The sequence below is a fragment of the Oncorhynchus keta genome, chromosome 11 (genome assembly GCF_023373465.1).
Source record: "Oncorhynchus keta strain PuntledgeMale-10-30-2019 chromosome 11, Oket_V2, whole genome shotgun sequence".
Taxonomy (NCBI): domain Eukaryota; kingdom Metazoa; phylum Chordata; class Actinopteri; order Salmoniformes; family Salmonidae; genus Oncorhynchus; species Oncorhynchus keta.
In genome coordinates, this window is record NC_068431.1 from 24,558,963 (window position 1) to 24,576,955 (window position 17,993).

Below are 17,993 nucleotides of genomic sequence, written 5' to 3' on the forward strand. Positions count from 1 at the left end.
ACCACAAATTAATCCAAGATGTCCCTACTAGATGGAATTCAAGCCATGACATGGTTGAGAGACACCTTGAGCAGAAAGTTACTGTGCATTCTACACTGACTGATCAAGCTGTGAGGAAGAATGTGAAAGATATTGTGACTGTCTGAAAATGACATGAGACTAGCAGAGGAAGTTATCAAAGTGTGCAAACCTCTCAAAACAGTCACAACACTGATCTGCACTGAGAGCATTCCATCAGTTTCCATGGTCCTGCCTATGAAAACAATGATCCTGAAATCAATGGTGGCATCTGATGAAAATGAACCCGCAGTAAGGGATGTCAAGACTGCTATCAGAGTTAACCTGGAGCCTAGATATGCTGACCCTGGTCCAAGACTTCTTACACAAGAGCACCGCTTTGGACCCCCGGTTCAAGTCCCTGCTACACCTGGATGCTGCTGCTCGTCTGAGAGTCTACAATGAACTCACAGCAGAGATTGTGACCAATATACAACAGGTATTGTAATTATTTTGTTCATGTGACATTTATTATTTTATTAATTAGTGATTTAACAATTCATTATAAGGTAATAATTGTAATGGTCATAATAGTGTCTGATATATATTTCTAACAACAAATCATATTTTTAAAGCCACTTCAGAGATAGTATTTTCGTCTAATTTAATTCTGCAGGGTCAAGCCACAGATACCATAGGAGCTAACCCCTCTCCAGAGACGGCAGGTGACAGGGGTTCTCCTCCAGAAAAGAAGTCTGCCATGACTAAGCTTTTTGGAGAGTTGTTCACATCCCAGAAGCAGGGACCCAAGTCAAAGGTCAAGGTCATAGAGGAGGAGGTGACCTCATACAGGGAAGTGGACTGTAGTCCCCTGGATGCTGATCCACTTACATGGTGGAAGACCAAAGAGTTAATATACCCTCATGTTGCCATGTTAGCAAGGCGCTACCTGGCTCTGCCTGGGACTTCTGTCCCTAGCAAGAGGGTATTCTTTCTTTCACTAGCAAATGCGAGTGAACTGCTGTTAGATTTACTCAGTGGATTTATTTTTTATTAAAATGTAAAAACAAAAAAACAAAAAATCAGACCCTATTAATTTCTGCATACTTTTAACCCGGAACTCGTACCTGCGTACATGGACAGAGAATTGCGTAGTTGGTACGCAAAATGCGTGCATGTTGGCAGCCCCGTAGTATACCATTCATGTTTATACAAAACAAAATGGCCATTGTGAGCAGAATCATGCCGTGTCTCATACCATTGTAGTATCTCTCTGCCGTGTCATGTTTGGAGGTGCAACATTTGACAGCCTCCTTGCCACTGTGGACCAGGTTGGTGGTGGGCCAAGAGTCTGCCAGCCATGGGTAGTTGCCCATGTTGCCACCCAGCATGCCAGGCCTAAAACACAATTAATCAAATCAAATCCATTTTTATTTGTCACATGCGCCGAATACAACAGGTGTAGTAGACCTTACAGTGAAACGCTTACAATGCAGTTTTAAGAAAAATACCTACAAGAAATAAGAAATAAAGGTACCAAATAATTAAAGAGCAGCAGTAAAATAACAATAGTGAGGCTATACACAGGGGGTACCGGTACAGAGTCTATGTGCGGGGCCACCAGTTAGACAAGGTAATTGAGGTAATATGTACATGTAGGTAGTCACACACTATGATCATATCTGATGTCAATCCACAACTTTGTTCTCATCACATTACAAAAAAGGACTAATATAAGAATGTGAAAATCAACTTGAAATGACATAAACAGGGATCCTTACCTTCCACTAAGTCCAGATGTCTCTCCATGTGGAAAGCCAACTGCAGAAAAAATGTAATGTGTGAATGGCAAGGTAAAATACAGTAAGGTTTCCACAGTGCAGTATGGTACAGTTCGCTGTAATATATTGGCAACCCTAAAGCAGGAATCAGCATTTGAAAAGAATAAAGCGCATTCATATTCTGTTTCAGTAAAAAGCTGAGAGATGGGGCTGGAGAAATGTATCCACTCAAATTTATAGACAAAGCTATGGATGCAAGGACTGACCGTCCATGATATCAAAATTATAGTTCTAACCATGTTTTCAGGCTGTATAGTCTTTGTTTACATTTGCTTTGTTCCAAACATTTGAGTAAAGTAACCTTATATTTTGGGTTCTGATGAGGTATGACAGTTGAACAAAGCTCGCGAGGCATTTACTGTATATGTTATATTCTTCAAGAATCCATGGGTACATATCATTAAGTTATTAGCCCGAAAATGGATGTAGCAACTGCAGATGGCCCCTTTAATGCATTGAAAGACTATTTTGGTGTTCACGCAAGGATTTGTTTGATTTACAACTGCACAAAGTAAAACATCTAACCTGAAATGTAGATTTAAAAAAAAAAGTATTATGAATTCAGAAGAATTCAAATGAATTTGGTTGGAGGCAGGTGATTCTCGTTTACTATGTCACTTTGGGTAAGTTTCAGGTGCCTACAGGGTAAAAATAGTCATTCAACCAGTTTTGAAAAGAGAAAACAGAAGTTTCTACTCCATTGCACTCCATTGTAAAGTGCAAGTTTGCCAATATATTAGAATGCAATAAGTAAATATTTTGTTAGGTAACTTTAAGGTATAATAGTAGCCTTTTGTAAAGTGCAGTGGAATACTTGATATGGTAAGGTGGGTTACAACATACTTCTTTGATATTGTGGTAAAGTAACATTTAGTGGTGTGTAAAGATTGCATCATATAAAGTGTAAAGTACCAGCAGGCGTGTAGTTGAACGATGCAGTGTAGTGACTAAGCTCCTTCCTCTTCTTGCGGCGGCAGTAGATCCACACGCTGAAACCCATGAGGATGACCCAGCAGGCCCCGCCGATCCCAGCGATGAATGCCGGCTGCTTCACCACATCAGTAATCTGCTCGGCCAGGCTCACGCTGCTCTCATCACCCTCCGCGCCCACCCCGGTACCGGGCACTGACGGTGCCTCCACTGGCAGCTCTGAAGGAGAGCGGCAAGTAGTTAGTGGAGGGATATTTAACTTTTACCTGTTAAGTATTATAACCAACCTCGAATCCCTTAACCGAATAGGTGAACAATCTGTCAATATGCCCTTGAGCAAGGAACTTAATCCTAATTGCTCCTGTAAATCGCTCTAGATAAGAGCGTCTGCTAAATGACCAAACATTTAAATGTAATAAAAGAAATGCTGAGTAATAATTTCAGTAATTTTAGCTACCCCCACTATGTGGCGTAGCCTAGTGGTTAGAGCTTTGGACTAGTAACCGGAAGGTTGCGAGTTCAAACCCCCGAGCTGACAAGGTACAAATCTGTCGTTCTGCCCCTGAACAGGCAGTTAACCCACTGTTCCTAGGCCGTCATTGAAAATAAGAATATGTTCTTAACTGACTTGCCTGGTTAAATAAAGGTAAAAAAATGTTTTTATTTTTTTAAATGTCCTTGATATCGCAGAACTGAAATGTCTAATTCTGCTAGCTTGTGGTTCTGGGGGGACTCACTGATGAGGATGGACACAGGCTGGCTGTGGATGCCCACTCTGGCGCTGGTCACCGCTGCCACCTCCACCTGGTACAGGATGCCTGGCAGCAGCCCCTTGAGTACGGTGGAGAGGACAGTGCCATCTACGGTGGTGTTGATGTGGTAGCGGGTCTGGGTGTCATTGCCCACACACCACACCTGTTGATGGTTGGAGGACGGTGAGTTGGTGTGAGATGGAAGAGGTCAAATTTGCGGTGTAAAAATTAGAACGCAGGTTAACGTTTTTTACGTCATGAATCTTGTTCTGAAGGCAGCTCTCCACAGCCACAAAGTCATAAAATCTGATTTTAAACCTAACCTAACACTAACCTTAACCACACTGCTAACCCTAACACCTAACCCTAACCTTAAATGAAGATTTAAAAAAATGAATTTGAGTTTTTATATATATTTTTACAATATAGCCAATTTTGACATTGTAGCTGGCCTATCTAAGAAGAAATCACTCAGTCCTGCCTCCAGGACGAGACTCATGACAGTAAACGTCAACATGCCATTAGGACTGCCTGTTGTCTCTGAGGAAGTCATTATATAGACACAATTTATTTTAGAGTCCTGTTTGAGCTGGTGTTTCCATTATATTTTGTTATTTAGAAAATAACTTATTTGGTAACTGGGTACTTTCTGATACTTGCTTCAAATAATTCAAAACAATTCATAGCTACTCATTTGTTTCCCATTACTTGTTTTAATGAATCCCAAATAAACTATGTCGTAATTATGTAACTATTATTATGTAATTTCCATTTTGTTTATACGAAAATTCCAAAAAACGTGCATGCCATTTTCTCTGTCAGCATACCTTGTACTCCTGGATAATTCCATTCTGCATGTCGGAGGGAGGAGGCTCCCAGGACACACTAATACTGGAGCTGTTGCTCAGCTTCACTGTAACCACGTTGACTGCTCTGGGAGGGGCGCTCGGGACTGCAGGAGAAGAGATACGAGCAAGGTGTGAAAAAAAACTACTGATATGAAAAAATGAAATAGGGGCATTTGGCAAAATAGCGAAAATATGATTTGAGAATGATGAAAATGGCCGACTCCATCAAATGCCATCAAATGGTTATTGAACTATATACAGTGCTTCGTCTTCATAACAGGATGTAAAGGTCACACAGGTGTTGGGAATTGCAATCCAATTGCTTCGACTGTGATGTGACTCCTAGAGGCTCCTGAACAGCTAGCTATTTTCAAAAAGTCCTCAAAATGTTTCAAGACAAGTACTAAAAGGTTTTATTTAAAAACCACTTCTAGAATGTATTTTGTATTTCACCCTTATTTTGCTGGGTGAATTGACTGAGGGCACATTTCCTTTGACAGCAACGTCTGAGTATGACCAATCAATCACCACTTTAAAAGCCTTTATTTGAACCTGGAAGTCCCATTGAGAAAAACCTAATTTAAAACCCTTGTTACCCACCATTCCCTCCATTATGGACATAGGCGATCTCAAGTGTACCATGTCCATATTAGGAGAGCCTCGGTCTCAAAAGGGCTTGTGTCAGTCTCATCAGAAGTTGTGAGTATCAGTAGCTTCAAGCCAGTCTTACCTTCCGCTGCTGTTCTGATCAGCAGCAGCCGACTGTCCTTGCCCTGGAACTCGTCGAAGTAGGGCCGGATCTTGATCTCATACTCTGTGCCTGTGAGCAGGTTGGCGACCACGGCCAGGCGCTCTGACGGGGCCTTGATATCCTGCAGCTGCCAGGTGCCACCGCTGGGCCGGTAGAGGAGCCGGTAGCCCTGGATGTACTGGGACTGACGGTCTACCTGGGGAGGGACAGAAGAAAGGGGTGGAAAGAGAGGAAAACGAGACATTTATGAATTACAGTTTTACTGCCCTTGGAAATGGATATACAGTAAAAAAAAAAAAACATTCCAGAGTGTGAAAGTACAACTGATGGTGTCAGGGGTGCTCCCTCTCTGGCCTCTAGGTCAGCAGGCTTCTCGTTATGGCGCACACCTGTCACCGTCGTTACGCTCACCTGCAGGTCATCAGACTCACCTAGACTCATCACTTCCCTGATTACCTTCCTATATATGTCACTCCCTTTGGTTCCTTCCCCAGGCGTCATTGTTTCTGTTTCAGTTTCCTGTCTGTGCTGTTAGTGTTTCTTGTTTTGTATTATGTTCCGTAAATTTTTTTTAAACACTCACTACCTAAACTTTCTTCCCGACTCTCAGCGCACATCGTTACAGATGGTATTTCTCCTGTGAAAGAATATGTAAAAACTCAGGTCAGGGTACTCACCATCCATGATACTTGAACACTGGAGGCAGTGAGTGTGACAGGCTCCTGAAGATGAACACCCACCTCTCCCAACTCTCTCTGGACCTGCCTGTGGTCCACTCCCTGACCTGTAGGACTCCCATCTGCAAACACAACATTAACAAACATCAGACAGACAATAACAGTAAAACTATAGTAGATGCTTACTGTAGCTCATATACACTTGATTGAAATAATCTAAATAGTTTTTATGAAGCCTTCAAACCGCCATGCTTTCATGATGAAATGCTTCAAAATTTGAGAATTTTTTTTTTTACTTTCAAACTTTTCACTCTCTCTCTACACTAACACCCACCTTGTAATGCTTACATTTTTTTCAATTGCCTTTCATAGTAAATGTCCAGTAAAGCTGTTATATCCCCTCCCAGGTACTGACCTTGTGTGCGGACGGGCTCAGAGATGGGGCTGGGGTCACTCAGCCCGTAGGCGTTGACTGCTCGGACGATGAACAGGTAGATGGTGTTGGGAAAGAGACCGCTGACAGTGTGTTTCTCCAACTTTACCAGGTCAGCCACCGTTTGCCACGTACTGCCTGCTGATTGGCTAGAGTAAGAGACCACAGACAATGATGTCGTGTCATTTCCACTTATGTTAGTAAAGTTACTGTGCAAGGCAAGCCTTCCTTATACCCTGTAGTGACAACGATGTCATTCCTCTATAGTGATAAACTATTATTCACTGTCTTCATTCTGATTACAATAACAATAATGCCAGCTGTGTTTCTGTCAAGTCTTCTGCTTTTTTTTGTCCTTTTAAAATGGCTTGTTTTTATGAAAAATTGTGAGATCACTTGCATAATGATACTATTTCGCTCTGTGATAAATCTTGTGAACAACGCATCTGATGAAGGTAGAGGGAAACATGTTGAGCTTCTTTGGCTTTGACGGTCCTGCATTTTCCTCTCCCGACTCTTCTTATTTAGATGAAATGTCACCTCTTATTATTTAGTGGCATGGTCACATGACAACCTCCTCCACCCCTCGCTTTTTTATTTTTTCTCATTTCTCTCCATTCGTTCACTTTTTATTTTCTTCATCTTGCCAGAGACAGCAGCAGACTAGTGACTTTACAGCTAACCTGCGCAATTAGGCGACAGAGATATAAAAGCTGTGCGAGCCATAAATATTCCTGTAGCAGACCACCCAATACTGGTAGTGATAAATGTAAGGTCACTTTGACGGAGGAGAGGCTGAAGCGTGGGACGCACACACACACACAGGAAAACACAGATACACACGTAAACATACACTCTTTCCCAATAAACATGCATGTCCTTTAGAATGGTACATCTGCCATTCTTCATACAGTAACAATGTGTCAGGATTCCATCTCCCCATTGTCACACACACACTCATCCCCACTTCTCTGTCCCTGGACACTTCCACAGCCCCCAGCACAATTTTGCTCACTTGGCACGGTGCTAACTACTGCCCAGGGGGCAAGGTGATAGAAGAGGGATGAGGGGGCTAGTGAGTCAGGTTGGGAGGGGGCAAAATTCCTCTCAGCGTACAATAGCCCAAGGACTTGTCTGTCTGTGCCATCCGCATTTAAATTCATTACCATTTTAGATTACCCCACTAATTTCCATGAAGGCGTACTAAATTGATCACGGTGTGTTTATGTGTGTGTCATTACAAACCACTTGATGGTTTTTGCAACTGCATTCAAGGAAACTTTAAAAGTTCTTGAAATATTCCGAAATGACTGACCTTCATGTCTTAAAGTAATGATGGACTGTTGTTTCTCTTTGCTTTTTTGAGCTGTTCTTGCCATAATATGGTCTTGGTCTTTTACCAAATAGGGCTATCTTCTGTATACCAACGCTATCTTGTCACAACACAACTGATTGGCTCAAATGCAATAAGAAGGAAATAAATTCTACAACTTAACTTTTTACAAGGCTCACCTGTTAATTGAAATGCATTCCTTCCAGGTGACTACCTCATGAAGCTGGTTGAGAGAATGCCAAGAGTATGCAAAGCTGTCATCAAGGCAAACGGTGGCTACATTGAAGAATCTCAAATATAAAATATATTTTGATTTGTTTAACACTTTGTTAGTTACTTCATGATTCCATATGTGTTATTTCATAGTTTTGATGTCTTGACTACTATTCTACAATGTAGAAAATAGTCCAAATAAAGAAAAACCCTTGAATGAGTAGGTGTGTCCAAAATTTTGACTGGTACTGTATATATTTATTTTATTTTTGCCTTTATTTAACTAGGCAAGTCAGTTAAGAACAAATTCTTATTTTTAATGATGGCCTAGGAACAGTGGGTTAACTGCCTTGTTCAGGGGGAGAACGACAGATTTTTACCTTGTCAGCTCGGGGATTAAGTCCAATGCTCTAACCACTAGGCTACCTGCCGCATGCACATGCACATACACTGACATTGCTCGTCCTAATATTTTAAATAATATATATCCAGTATTAATTATTTCTTAATTTCTTTATTTTACTTTTAGATTGTTGTGAATTGTTAGATATTACTGAACTGTTGGAGCTAGGAACACAAGCATTTCGCTACATCCGCTGTCACACTCTGACCTCTGAGAGCCTCTTTATTTCTCTATTTGGTTCGGTCGGGGTGTGATTTGGGTGTGCATTCTAGTTTTTCTATTTCTTTGTTGGCCGGGTAGGGTTCCCAATCAGAGGCAGCTGTCTATTGTTGTCTCTGATTGGGGATCATACTTAGGCAGCCCTTTTTCACAGCTTAGATAGTGGGATCTTGTTTTTGCATTGTTGCTGTCGAACGCTGCAGAACTTTATGTTCCGTTTTGTATTTTGTTGTTTTGTCGGAGTTCAGTTTCAAAAATCATGAACACTTTCCACGCTGTGCTTTGGTCTCATTCATCTAACGACGGACGTAAAACCCGCAATAACATCTGCTAAATATGTGTTTGCGACCAATAAAATGTGATTTGATTTTGATTTGTTTGATGTGGAATAAATGCAAAGTGGGGGCAGCTGGGAGATTTGGGGAGTGGCTTAGCATGGGCCAGCTGCCAACCTAGCTAGGGTTGATTAGAATGTGAAAGGTGTCAGAGTCTGTGTGTCTGCAGGGGGGGGGGTGAGCCCTCCTGCCTGTCTTGCCCGGCGAACACGGCTCATGTGCTGACACACCATTAAGAAACGATGAGGGATGGCTGCACACAGCAACCTCTGGCTAGAGAGAGGGCAGTGGGCTGGAGGATAGAAAATGTGTGTTAGGGAAAGTGTGTCTTCAGATGATTCGTGTTACTTCTAAGAAAACACTTTTTTTCAAATCTGTCCTTCTGTCTGTTCTACAGAATGTACCACAAGGTTGAGCCCTACAGAACGCAGCCCAGGTCTATCTTCTACTGTCGACTCCACCCACCTGAAGGCCTCGATGATGTAGGAGGTGACGGCAGCCCCCCCCTCATGGGCGTTGGGCTGCCAGGTGAGGGTGACACTGTTGCGGGTCACGTCGGTCACCACAGGTTTCTGGGGAGGTCCCGGTAGCTGGAAGGGTTCTGATGCCTGGGGCACAGACGAACCTCCACTCTCTGAAAATCACAATCAAATCAAACTTTATTTAAATTAATTTAAAAAGAGACAATAGAGACAGAGGATGACAGGGTAGCTGGATGGTAGTGAATATCCTATATTTAGTAGTACCATTCTCAATATAACTGTTGTTGGAAGCCCTTTTGTGGTCTAAAGAGTTACGAATAAATAATTCATGCAATAAGGTCAATTCCATTTAAATTCTGTAATTACGAATTGAAAAGCAACATTATTGTCAATAAGGAGTTGAAATGGAACCGACACCCCAGCCCTGATCACAGTAACTGACTTTGACGGACTGGCTGAATAACAGTTTAGTTGTGAATTATCAGAGTTTCTGTTTGGTTGGTTTACGATGCATTAGTAGGCACTAAATACCATCTTATCAAGCTTCATCAAACATTAGCATTTCATAACAGCGATAAGACACTACTTATTCCAACTCATCATCCCTCTGCTTCGCCATGGGCCAAGCAACGCCCCTAGGTGTGATTTCAACCACAATATCACAAGACCTCTGCCTTATTTCTTGATTCAATGATCTTATATGGGCATGACGTAGAATATACGTAGAATGTATGCACACATGACTGTAAGTCGCTTTGGATAAAAGCGTCTGCTAAATGGCATATATTACTATTATATATTATTATTATATTACTATGACTGTCACGGATCTTTCTGGAACACACCTGGCCCCTATTCCCACTGATTGTATTTGTATATATTTGCCCTTTGGTTTCCATTTGGGGGTTGATTATTGTTACAATGTCAGTTGGTGCGTGTGAGTACCTGTGCTGTGTGTTTTGGGCTTTCGTGCCCTTGTGGATTGAGCAGATGATTACGGGTCTCGTCCCATGTGTTAATCATTGTGCGCATGTTTTATTTATTCAAGGTACTCCTAGTTTTTTTGTTTGGGTTTCTACCCTGTGTTTCTGTTACGTGTTTGTTTGGTCTTCGTCCCCATGCCTTTACATGGCACGCCGGAATTTGTGCTTAATTTTTTTTTTATATTACGCATTCCTGTGTCTGTCTCCCAAATCATTGTTACCAAAGTGACAGAATAATCGACCATTAAGGGAGACAGCGGGAATGGCCCATCCGACAATGCTGCGACTGGTCCATCTGGCGTTGCTGCAACTTCGGCAGCTACAACTGGCCCGTCCGACGATGCTGCAACTAGTTTGTCCGGCGCCACTGCTACTGGTCCGTCCAATGCCGCCGCAACTTTGGCAGCAGCAACTGGCCCGTCCAACGCAACTTCAGCAGCTGCATCGGGTCCTGATCGACCTGCAATGCATTCCTGTGATTTTCCTCGAGGCTGGTGTCGTTGCTCTGCTGTCACGGATCCCCCGTGCCTTTACACGGCACGCAGTAATTTGTGCTTAATAATAAAAACTATTACGCATTCCTGCGTCTGTCTCCCGATCCTTCATGCCAATGTGACAATGACATGGCAGAGGCAATCTAATACTGTAGGGAGGAGTTTATTACAGTAGATTTACCATTCACTGTGTCCGTGTGCATGTGTGTGTGTGTGCGCGCGTGTCTACGTGTGTGGGCATTTACCTTTAACAGTGAGTACACCGCTCCACATCGTTTCTCCGCTGGAGCTGGAAGCCACGCAGGTATAGGCCCCAGAGTCGGTTTCCTGGCAACAAGAGAGAGGGCCAAGTTAACATCGGTGTATATGCACAGAAGCACAATGCCTTTGCCTTTTCACATTCAGGTGTTCTGGAGCAAATCTTTCCAGATAAGTCAACATGAACATCTACCTCGAATCTATGGGCTATCTGTAGTCTCCAAAGACTGTGTATAACAATTCTGTGTATCTCCAAAGACTATGTATAACAATTCTGTGTCTCCCCAAAGATACCCATATATTTTATTGCTCTGATCTAATAAGTACTATTCTCATAATGGTTAATGGGGAACTATTCTATTTACAGTATGGTCTATTGGAACATAGTTGTTGGATATGTACATTTGCGCTCATATGGTCCCATGAACATTAATAAAGAGTAACATTACGCTTTGCTGTCAATGAAGTCTCACATCAAATCAAATCAAATCAAATGTTATTTGTCACATACACATGGTTAGCAGATGTTAATGCGAGTGTAGCGAAATGCTTGTGCTTCTAGTTCCGACAATGCAGTGATAACCAACAAGTAATCTAACTAACAATTCCAAAACTACTGTCTTATACACAGTGTAAGGGGATAAAGAATATGTACATAAGGATATATGAATGAGTGATGAAACAGAGCAGCATACAGTAGATGGTATCGAGTACAGTATATACATATGAGATGAGTATGTAGACAAAGTAAACAAAGTGACATAGTTAAAGTGGCTAGTGATACATGTATTACATTTCTGGTTAGGGAATGTTTTTATCGTTGCTATGGGAACGACATCTTCGACGCACGTTCTAATGAACTCGCACACCGAATCAGCGTATTCGTCAATATTTTTTATCTGACGCAATACGAAACATGTCCTAGTCCACGTGATGGACACATGTAGCTGTAACACTGGTCCCTTAATAGAGAAACCACAGTTCCTCAAAAAGGGTTTGGAGCATATGTGCTGTTATTTTAGTTTTCTTTACTATAGTACCTCTGAGCCTGTGCACATAAAGCGTCTCGGGTTAGAGTTTCTGATCTAGGATCAGGTCCCCACTGTCCATGTAATTGTATTCATTAAGATCTAAAAGGCAAAACTGATAATAGATCAGCATTCCTACTATGAAAGACTTTATAAATATGGGCCCTGATCCTTTGGTACCAATGTGAGAGTTTTAAGGGGCAATCTGCCATTGCTAGATACATTTTTGGACTTATAAATGTATTATATCTACCAATTGATTTTTAAAGAACACTAACTTATAAATGCCTCATAAGCTTAGTTCAACTGTTGTACTCCAACGTTTAACGGAGGTTAAAGGACTGTTCACATTATGTAGACAATGGTATTGTGCTGGGCATAATGAACATGACATTGAAAAGAGGTGGAATATGTAACCAGAGCGGTCTGCAAACTTCTGCGGCTCATACAGCACTTCATGTTTCTGTGGCTCTGACTGTGCTGCATACTGAGCACTCAACAGTAAGCAGCAATACGGGCTGATGATCCATAGCCATGCTTCTAGCAAGGGAAACGTTGTGTGTGTGTGTGTGTGTGTGTGTGTGTGTGTGTGTGTGTGTGTGTGTGTGTGTGTGTGTGTGTGTGTGTGTGTGTGTGTGTGTGTGTGTGTGTGTGTGTGTGTGTGTGTGTGTGTGTGTGTGTGTGTGTGTGTGTGTGTGTGTGTGTGTGTGTGTTTTTGAGTGTGTGTGAGAGACTAAGTGTGGGTCATTAAAAATTCATTGGGAAGCTCAGAGCTAGACAGGGGCTAGAAATTGCTCACAACAGTGGAAGATGTAGAGACTTTAATTTGCAGACAAGGATCTAATGACGGTGACAGCTCACGGCCACCCGCTTGCAGGTTAGTGGGCTACACAATCACACAAACACAGATTTCAAACTAACAACTAGGTTTTCAGACCTTTTGGTTAATTTAAAACCACTCTTATTCAAAACAAAGCAAATTAATTATGCAAAGCACACTACAAAAACACAAAGCGAGACAACACAATGCAATCAATATAATGCAATGTGGTTGGTGCTTGGATGCCTTCCACTACTTCTCTGTGTGTGTGTGTGTGTGTGTGTGTGTGTGTGTGTGTGTGTGCGTGCGTGCGTGCGTGCGTGCGTGCGTGCGTGCGTGCGTGGCTGGCTGGCCAGTTGCAGTGGCGATGCCATTACACAAGTCTAAGTGCCCTGTCTAAAAGCCCCAAGAGAGACAGGAGAGGTGACTCCAAGTCGAACAGTACATCACTCTTCCTTCTCTCTTCCTATAGGCCAGCTGACCCTGAACGGACCTGTATGGCAGCCAAGGATGTGGCTGTCTATGGCGGCAGGTCCATGTTGGTGACTGGTGATTGGAGGAGAGGAGTGGGAAGGGGTAAATGGCCGGGCATCTAACTATTAATCATGGTTGGCAGCTTTGGGTGCTGCCCTAAACAGATAGTTAAAAATGTATGAAGGAGGCAAGAGTTTTTTATTTTCTCCACATCCTCGCTGTTCTGATATCATCTCAAGTGCACTCTTTCTCTATATTGTAGCATCTTCCTTGACTTGTTCTGTTTCTCTCTCATCTCAATATCCTGTCTTTCTTTCTCATCTATTTTCTTTCCATCCCCCCTCGTTCTTGCTCTGGTCCCGGGGTAATGGGCATCTCTTCAGTCACAGAGAGGAACAAACTGACCATCTGTCGGGTCCCCTGCCCTCTCTTCTCCAACTTCCTGTGCCCCACTCTGCTTTAGTTAAAAGATGAGAGCCCTGATAAAACGGAAGGAGAGCAAATTAAAAACAAACAGGGACAGTGTCCAAGTTTCAAAAAGATAGAATTGGCCATAAGTACAGTCCATCAAGTTGAGATGTTAGAAATGCTCTAATACAGTCATTAGAGGAAGTACCAAAGAGTGTTTTCTACATATTGAGTGCATGAAAAATGTTTTGGTTGTCACGCCTTGGTTATAGTATTTTGTGTTTCGTTATATATTTGGTCAGGCCAGGGTGTGACATGGGTTTATATGTTGTGTTTCGTATTGGGGTTTTGTAGGCATTGGGATTGCGGCTGAGTAGGGGTGTAGCTTAGGTTGGCTGCCTGAGGCGGTTCTCAATCAGAGTCAGGTGATTCTCGTTGTCTCTGATTGGGAACCATATTTAGGTAGCCGGGGATTCACTGTGTATTTCGTGGGTGATTGTTCCTGCCTCTGTGTAGTGTTCACCAGATAGACTGTAATTAGGTTTCACGTTCCGTTTGTTGTTTTGTATTTATGAAGTTATTTCATGTATCGCGATTCATTCATTAAAGAACATGAGCAACAACCACACTGCATTTCGGTCCGACTCTCTTTCGACAAACGAAGAATGCCGTTACAGAATCACCCACCACACACGGACCGAGTGGCGTGGTTACAGGCAGCGACAGCAGGAGCAGCGAAGGGAGAACGTTATGGACAGCAGAAGCATGGAGTATACGACGTGGGATGAAATAGACAGGTGGGCGGTCGACCCAGAGAGAGTGCCGGAGCCCGCCTGGGATTCGCTGGAGCAGTGCGAAGAGGGCTATAGGAGAATGGAGTTGGAGAGGAAATCACGACGGCGCAGAGGAAAGCCCGTGAGTCAGCCCCAAAAATGTATTGGGGGCTCAGAGGGAGAGTGGCAAAGTCAGGAGTCAGACCTGAGCCAACTCTCCCTGTTAATCGTGAGGAGCAGCGATCAAAGGACTTCTGGACTTGGGAGGAGATATTAGACGGAAAAGGACCCTGGGCTCAGCCTGGAGAATATCGCCGTCCCAAGGAAGAACTGGAGGCGGAAAAAGCGGAGAGGCGCTGGTATGAGGAGGCAGCACGGCGACGCGGATGGAAGCCTGAGAGTCAGCCCAAAATATTTATTGGGGAGGGGGCTTACAGGGAGTATGGCTATGCCAGGTAGTAGACCTGCGCAAACTCCCTGTGCTTACCGGGGGGCTAGAGAGACCGGGCAGGCACAGTGTTATGCTATGGAGCGCACAGTGTTTCCAGTGCGGGTGCATAGCCCGGTGCGGTTCATACGTATTGGCCGGGCTAGAGTGGGCATCGAGCCAGGTAAGGTTGGGCAGGCTCGGTGCTCAAGAGCTCCAGTGCGCCTGCACGGTCCGGTCTATCCAGAGCCACCTCCACACACCAGTCCTCCGGTAGCAGCTCCCCGCACCAGGCTTCCTGTGCGTGTCCTCGGCCCAGTACCACCAGTGCCAGCACCACGCATCAGGCCTACAGTGCGCCTCGCCTCTCCTGCGCTGCCGGAGCCTCCCGCCTGTTCAGCGCTATCAGAGCCTTCCTCCTCTACAGCGCTGCTGGAGTCTCCTGTCTGTTCAGCGCTATCAGAGCCTTTCTCCTCTCCTGCGCTACCGGAGTCTCCCGCCTGTTCAGCGCTTCTAGAGCCTTCCTCGTCTACAGCGCTGCCGGAGCCTCCTGCCTGTTCAGAGCAGCCTGAGCTGCAAGTCTGCATGAAGCAGCCAGAGCTGTCAGTCTGCAAGGAGCTGCCAGTCTGCAAGGAGCTGCCAGTCTGCAAGGAGCTGCCAGTCTGCAAGGTGCTGCGAGCCTGCATGGAGCAGTCAGAGCTGTCAGCCTGCATGGAGCAGTCAGAGCTGTCAGTCTGTATGAAGCAGCCAGAGCTGCCAGTCTGCAAGGAGCTGCCAGTCTGCAAGGAGCTGTCAGCCTGCATGGAGCAGCCAGAGCTGTCAGTCTGCAAGGAGCTGCCAGTCTGCAGGGAGCTGCCAGTCTGCAAGGTGCTGCCAGCCTGCATGGAGCAGCCAGAGCTGTCAGTCTGCATGATGCAGCCAGAGATGCCAGTCTGCATGGAGTAGCCAGAGCTGTCAGTCTGCATAGAGCAGCTAGATCCGTCAGTCTGCCATGATCTTCTAGATCTGCCAGTCAACCAGATTCTTCCAGATCTGCCAGTCAACCAGTCTCTTCCAAATCTGCCAGTCAACCAGAATCTTCCAGATCCGCCAGCCAGCCAGGATCTACCGGAGCCTACTACCTGCCTGAGCTTCATCTCAGTACTGGGCTTCCTCTCAGTACTGGGTTTCTTCTCAGTACTGGGCTTCCTCTCAGTACTGGGCTTCCTCTCAGTACTGGGCTTCCTCTCAGTCCCGGGCTTTCTCTCAGTCCCGGGCTTTCTCTCAGTCCCGGGCAGCCCCTCAGTCCCGAGCTGCCCCTCAGTCCCGAGCTGCCCCTCAGTTCAGTGGGGTTCTGGGTGAGGACTATTAGGCCATGGTCGGCGGTGAGGGTGGATTATCCCAGGACGCGAAGGGGAGGAACTATAACATTAATGGAGTGGGGTCCACGTCCCGAGCAGGAACCGCCACCATGGACAGACGCCCACCCGGACCCTCCCTATGGTTGTGAGGTGCGTCCGGGAGTCCGCACCTTAGGGGGGTTCTGTCACGCCTTAGTTATAGTGTTTTGTGTTTCGTTATATATTTGGTCAGGCCAGGGTGTGACATGGGTTTATATGTTGTGTTTCGTATTGGGGTTTTGTAGGCATTGGGATTGCGGCTGAGTATGGGTGTAGCTTAGGTTGGCTGCCTGAGGCGGTTCTCAATCAGAGTCAGGTGATTCTCGTTGTCTCTGATTGGGAACCATATTTAGGTAGCCGGGGATTCACTGTGTATTTCGTGGGTGATTGTTCCTGTCTCTGTGTAGTGTTCACCAGATAGGCTGTAATTAGGTTTCACGTTCCGTTTGTTGTTTTGTATTTATTAAGTTATTTCATGTATCGCGACTCATTCATTAAAGAACATGAGTAACAACCACGCTGCATTTCGGTCCGACTCTCTTTCGACAAACGAAGAACGCCGTTACATTGGTATATTGAGATGCTTGACTTAATCTTTTTTCTCTCTTGGTCTCTCCTTCTTGGCCTCTCTCAAAACCCCCACAAGGATTTAATTAAAGTCATGGCGATCGTTAATCACTCTGGGCCCAACAATTAATGAATTAACGCGTCAGCTGGTCCCGAAGCTCGCCACACACACACACAACCTGCGGGTTGCAGGTGCAGCCTGCAACCCCAGAGAGCTCTTGGTAGAATGTATATCATTATCCGTGCATATACTACCACTAAAGATTGCACTCGTTCATTACCTTGGCGAGTCTGCATCACCGCCAAGCTTTATGACGCCACAGAAACTCGACCACCAATCACTAAATCACTGACTCACCCATAAACCATAAAAAAGCCACTCTGCCAGTACTCCAATATTAATATCTGCCTCTCAATTAGATTGCATTAGATTGCTGTGTTGTGTTTTAGAATGGACGGCTACTATGACCTGTATGACGCTCAATGAGTAAATATCAATATATCAAATAGACAGGTTGCTTTGCCGTGGCATCTCAACACTGCTATGCCTATTGCTGTGACTGGCAGTGTGTCATAATAGTACAATGAATGAATTTAAGCTAAATACCATTAAGGCTGGGAAGTTGATTGGATTGCATTGGAAACAGCACTCAGTTGTGACTGCATGCGGTTGCTTAGTATCACCTAGGAGAATTAGCTCAGAAGATTGGCCATGATGAGTCTTGGAGTGCATTGAGAGGAAATGTGAAGCATTTAATTTCATTTACTAATATCCAGGGAGTGATGGCATTTACGAAGGAGGATGGAAAGAGAATCAATGGGAACATTCTTGCAGCATTCATGAGCATTATAGGGATCATTCTTTCTATGTTCTTAAGAATTATTGGGAACGTTCTATTTAAATTATTTCCAGGTACCTGCAGGTTTGTGATCTGGAACATTCCGTTCTCCATCAGGCTGACACGCTCATCTCCCAGGATCCTCTGGCCATCCTTCTCCCATTGAATGCTTGGCAGAGGGTTGCCCATCACGTGGCACTGTAAATGGGCCGTGGAGCCCGGCTCCAGCGTTTGATTGGCCGGTCCTTGGCGGATGATGGGTGGGACTCGGTCGGAGGATGCTGTGTGTGGAGGAAAGGAGAGAGAGAGATACATTACGAGAGAGGGTA

General features: G+C 44.5%; 1 protein-coding gene across 1 annotated transcript in view; it reads right to left on the reverse strand.

The window, feature by feature from the left end:
• The window catches only part of LOC118389964 (roundabout homolog 3), a 133,844-nt gene that overhangs the window by 13,054 nt on the left and 102,797 nt on the right, over nt 1-17,993 (reverse strand). The window contains exons 9-19 of the mRNA XM_035780018.2: nt 17,743-17,945; nt 10,937-11,018; nt 9,198-9,366; nt 6,212-6,378; nt 5,797-5,918; nt 5,099-5,315; nt 4,348-4,472; nt 3,506-3,683; nt 2,751-2,987; nt 1,779-1,818; nt 1,256-1,395 (exon numbers count right to left, since the gene is read on the reverse strand). Of these exons, the coding sequence (XP_035635911.1) occupies nt 1,256-1,395; nt 1,779-1,818; nt 2,751-2,987; nt 3,506-3,683; nt 4,348-4,472; nt 5,099-5,315; nt 5,797-5,918; nt 6,212-6,378; nt 9,198-9,366; nt 10,937-11,018; nt 17,743-17,945 (1,680 nt within the window). The remainder of the gene's footprint in view (nt 1-1,255; nt 1,396-1,778; nt 1,819-2,750; nt 2,988-3,505; nt 3,684-4,347; nt 4,473-5,098; nt 5,316-5,796; nt 5,919-6,211; nt 6,379-9,197; nt 9,367-10,936; nt 11,019-17,742; nt 17,946-17,993) is intronic.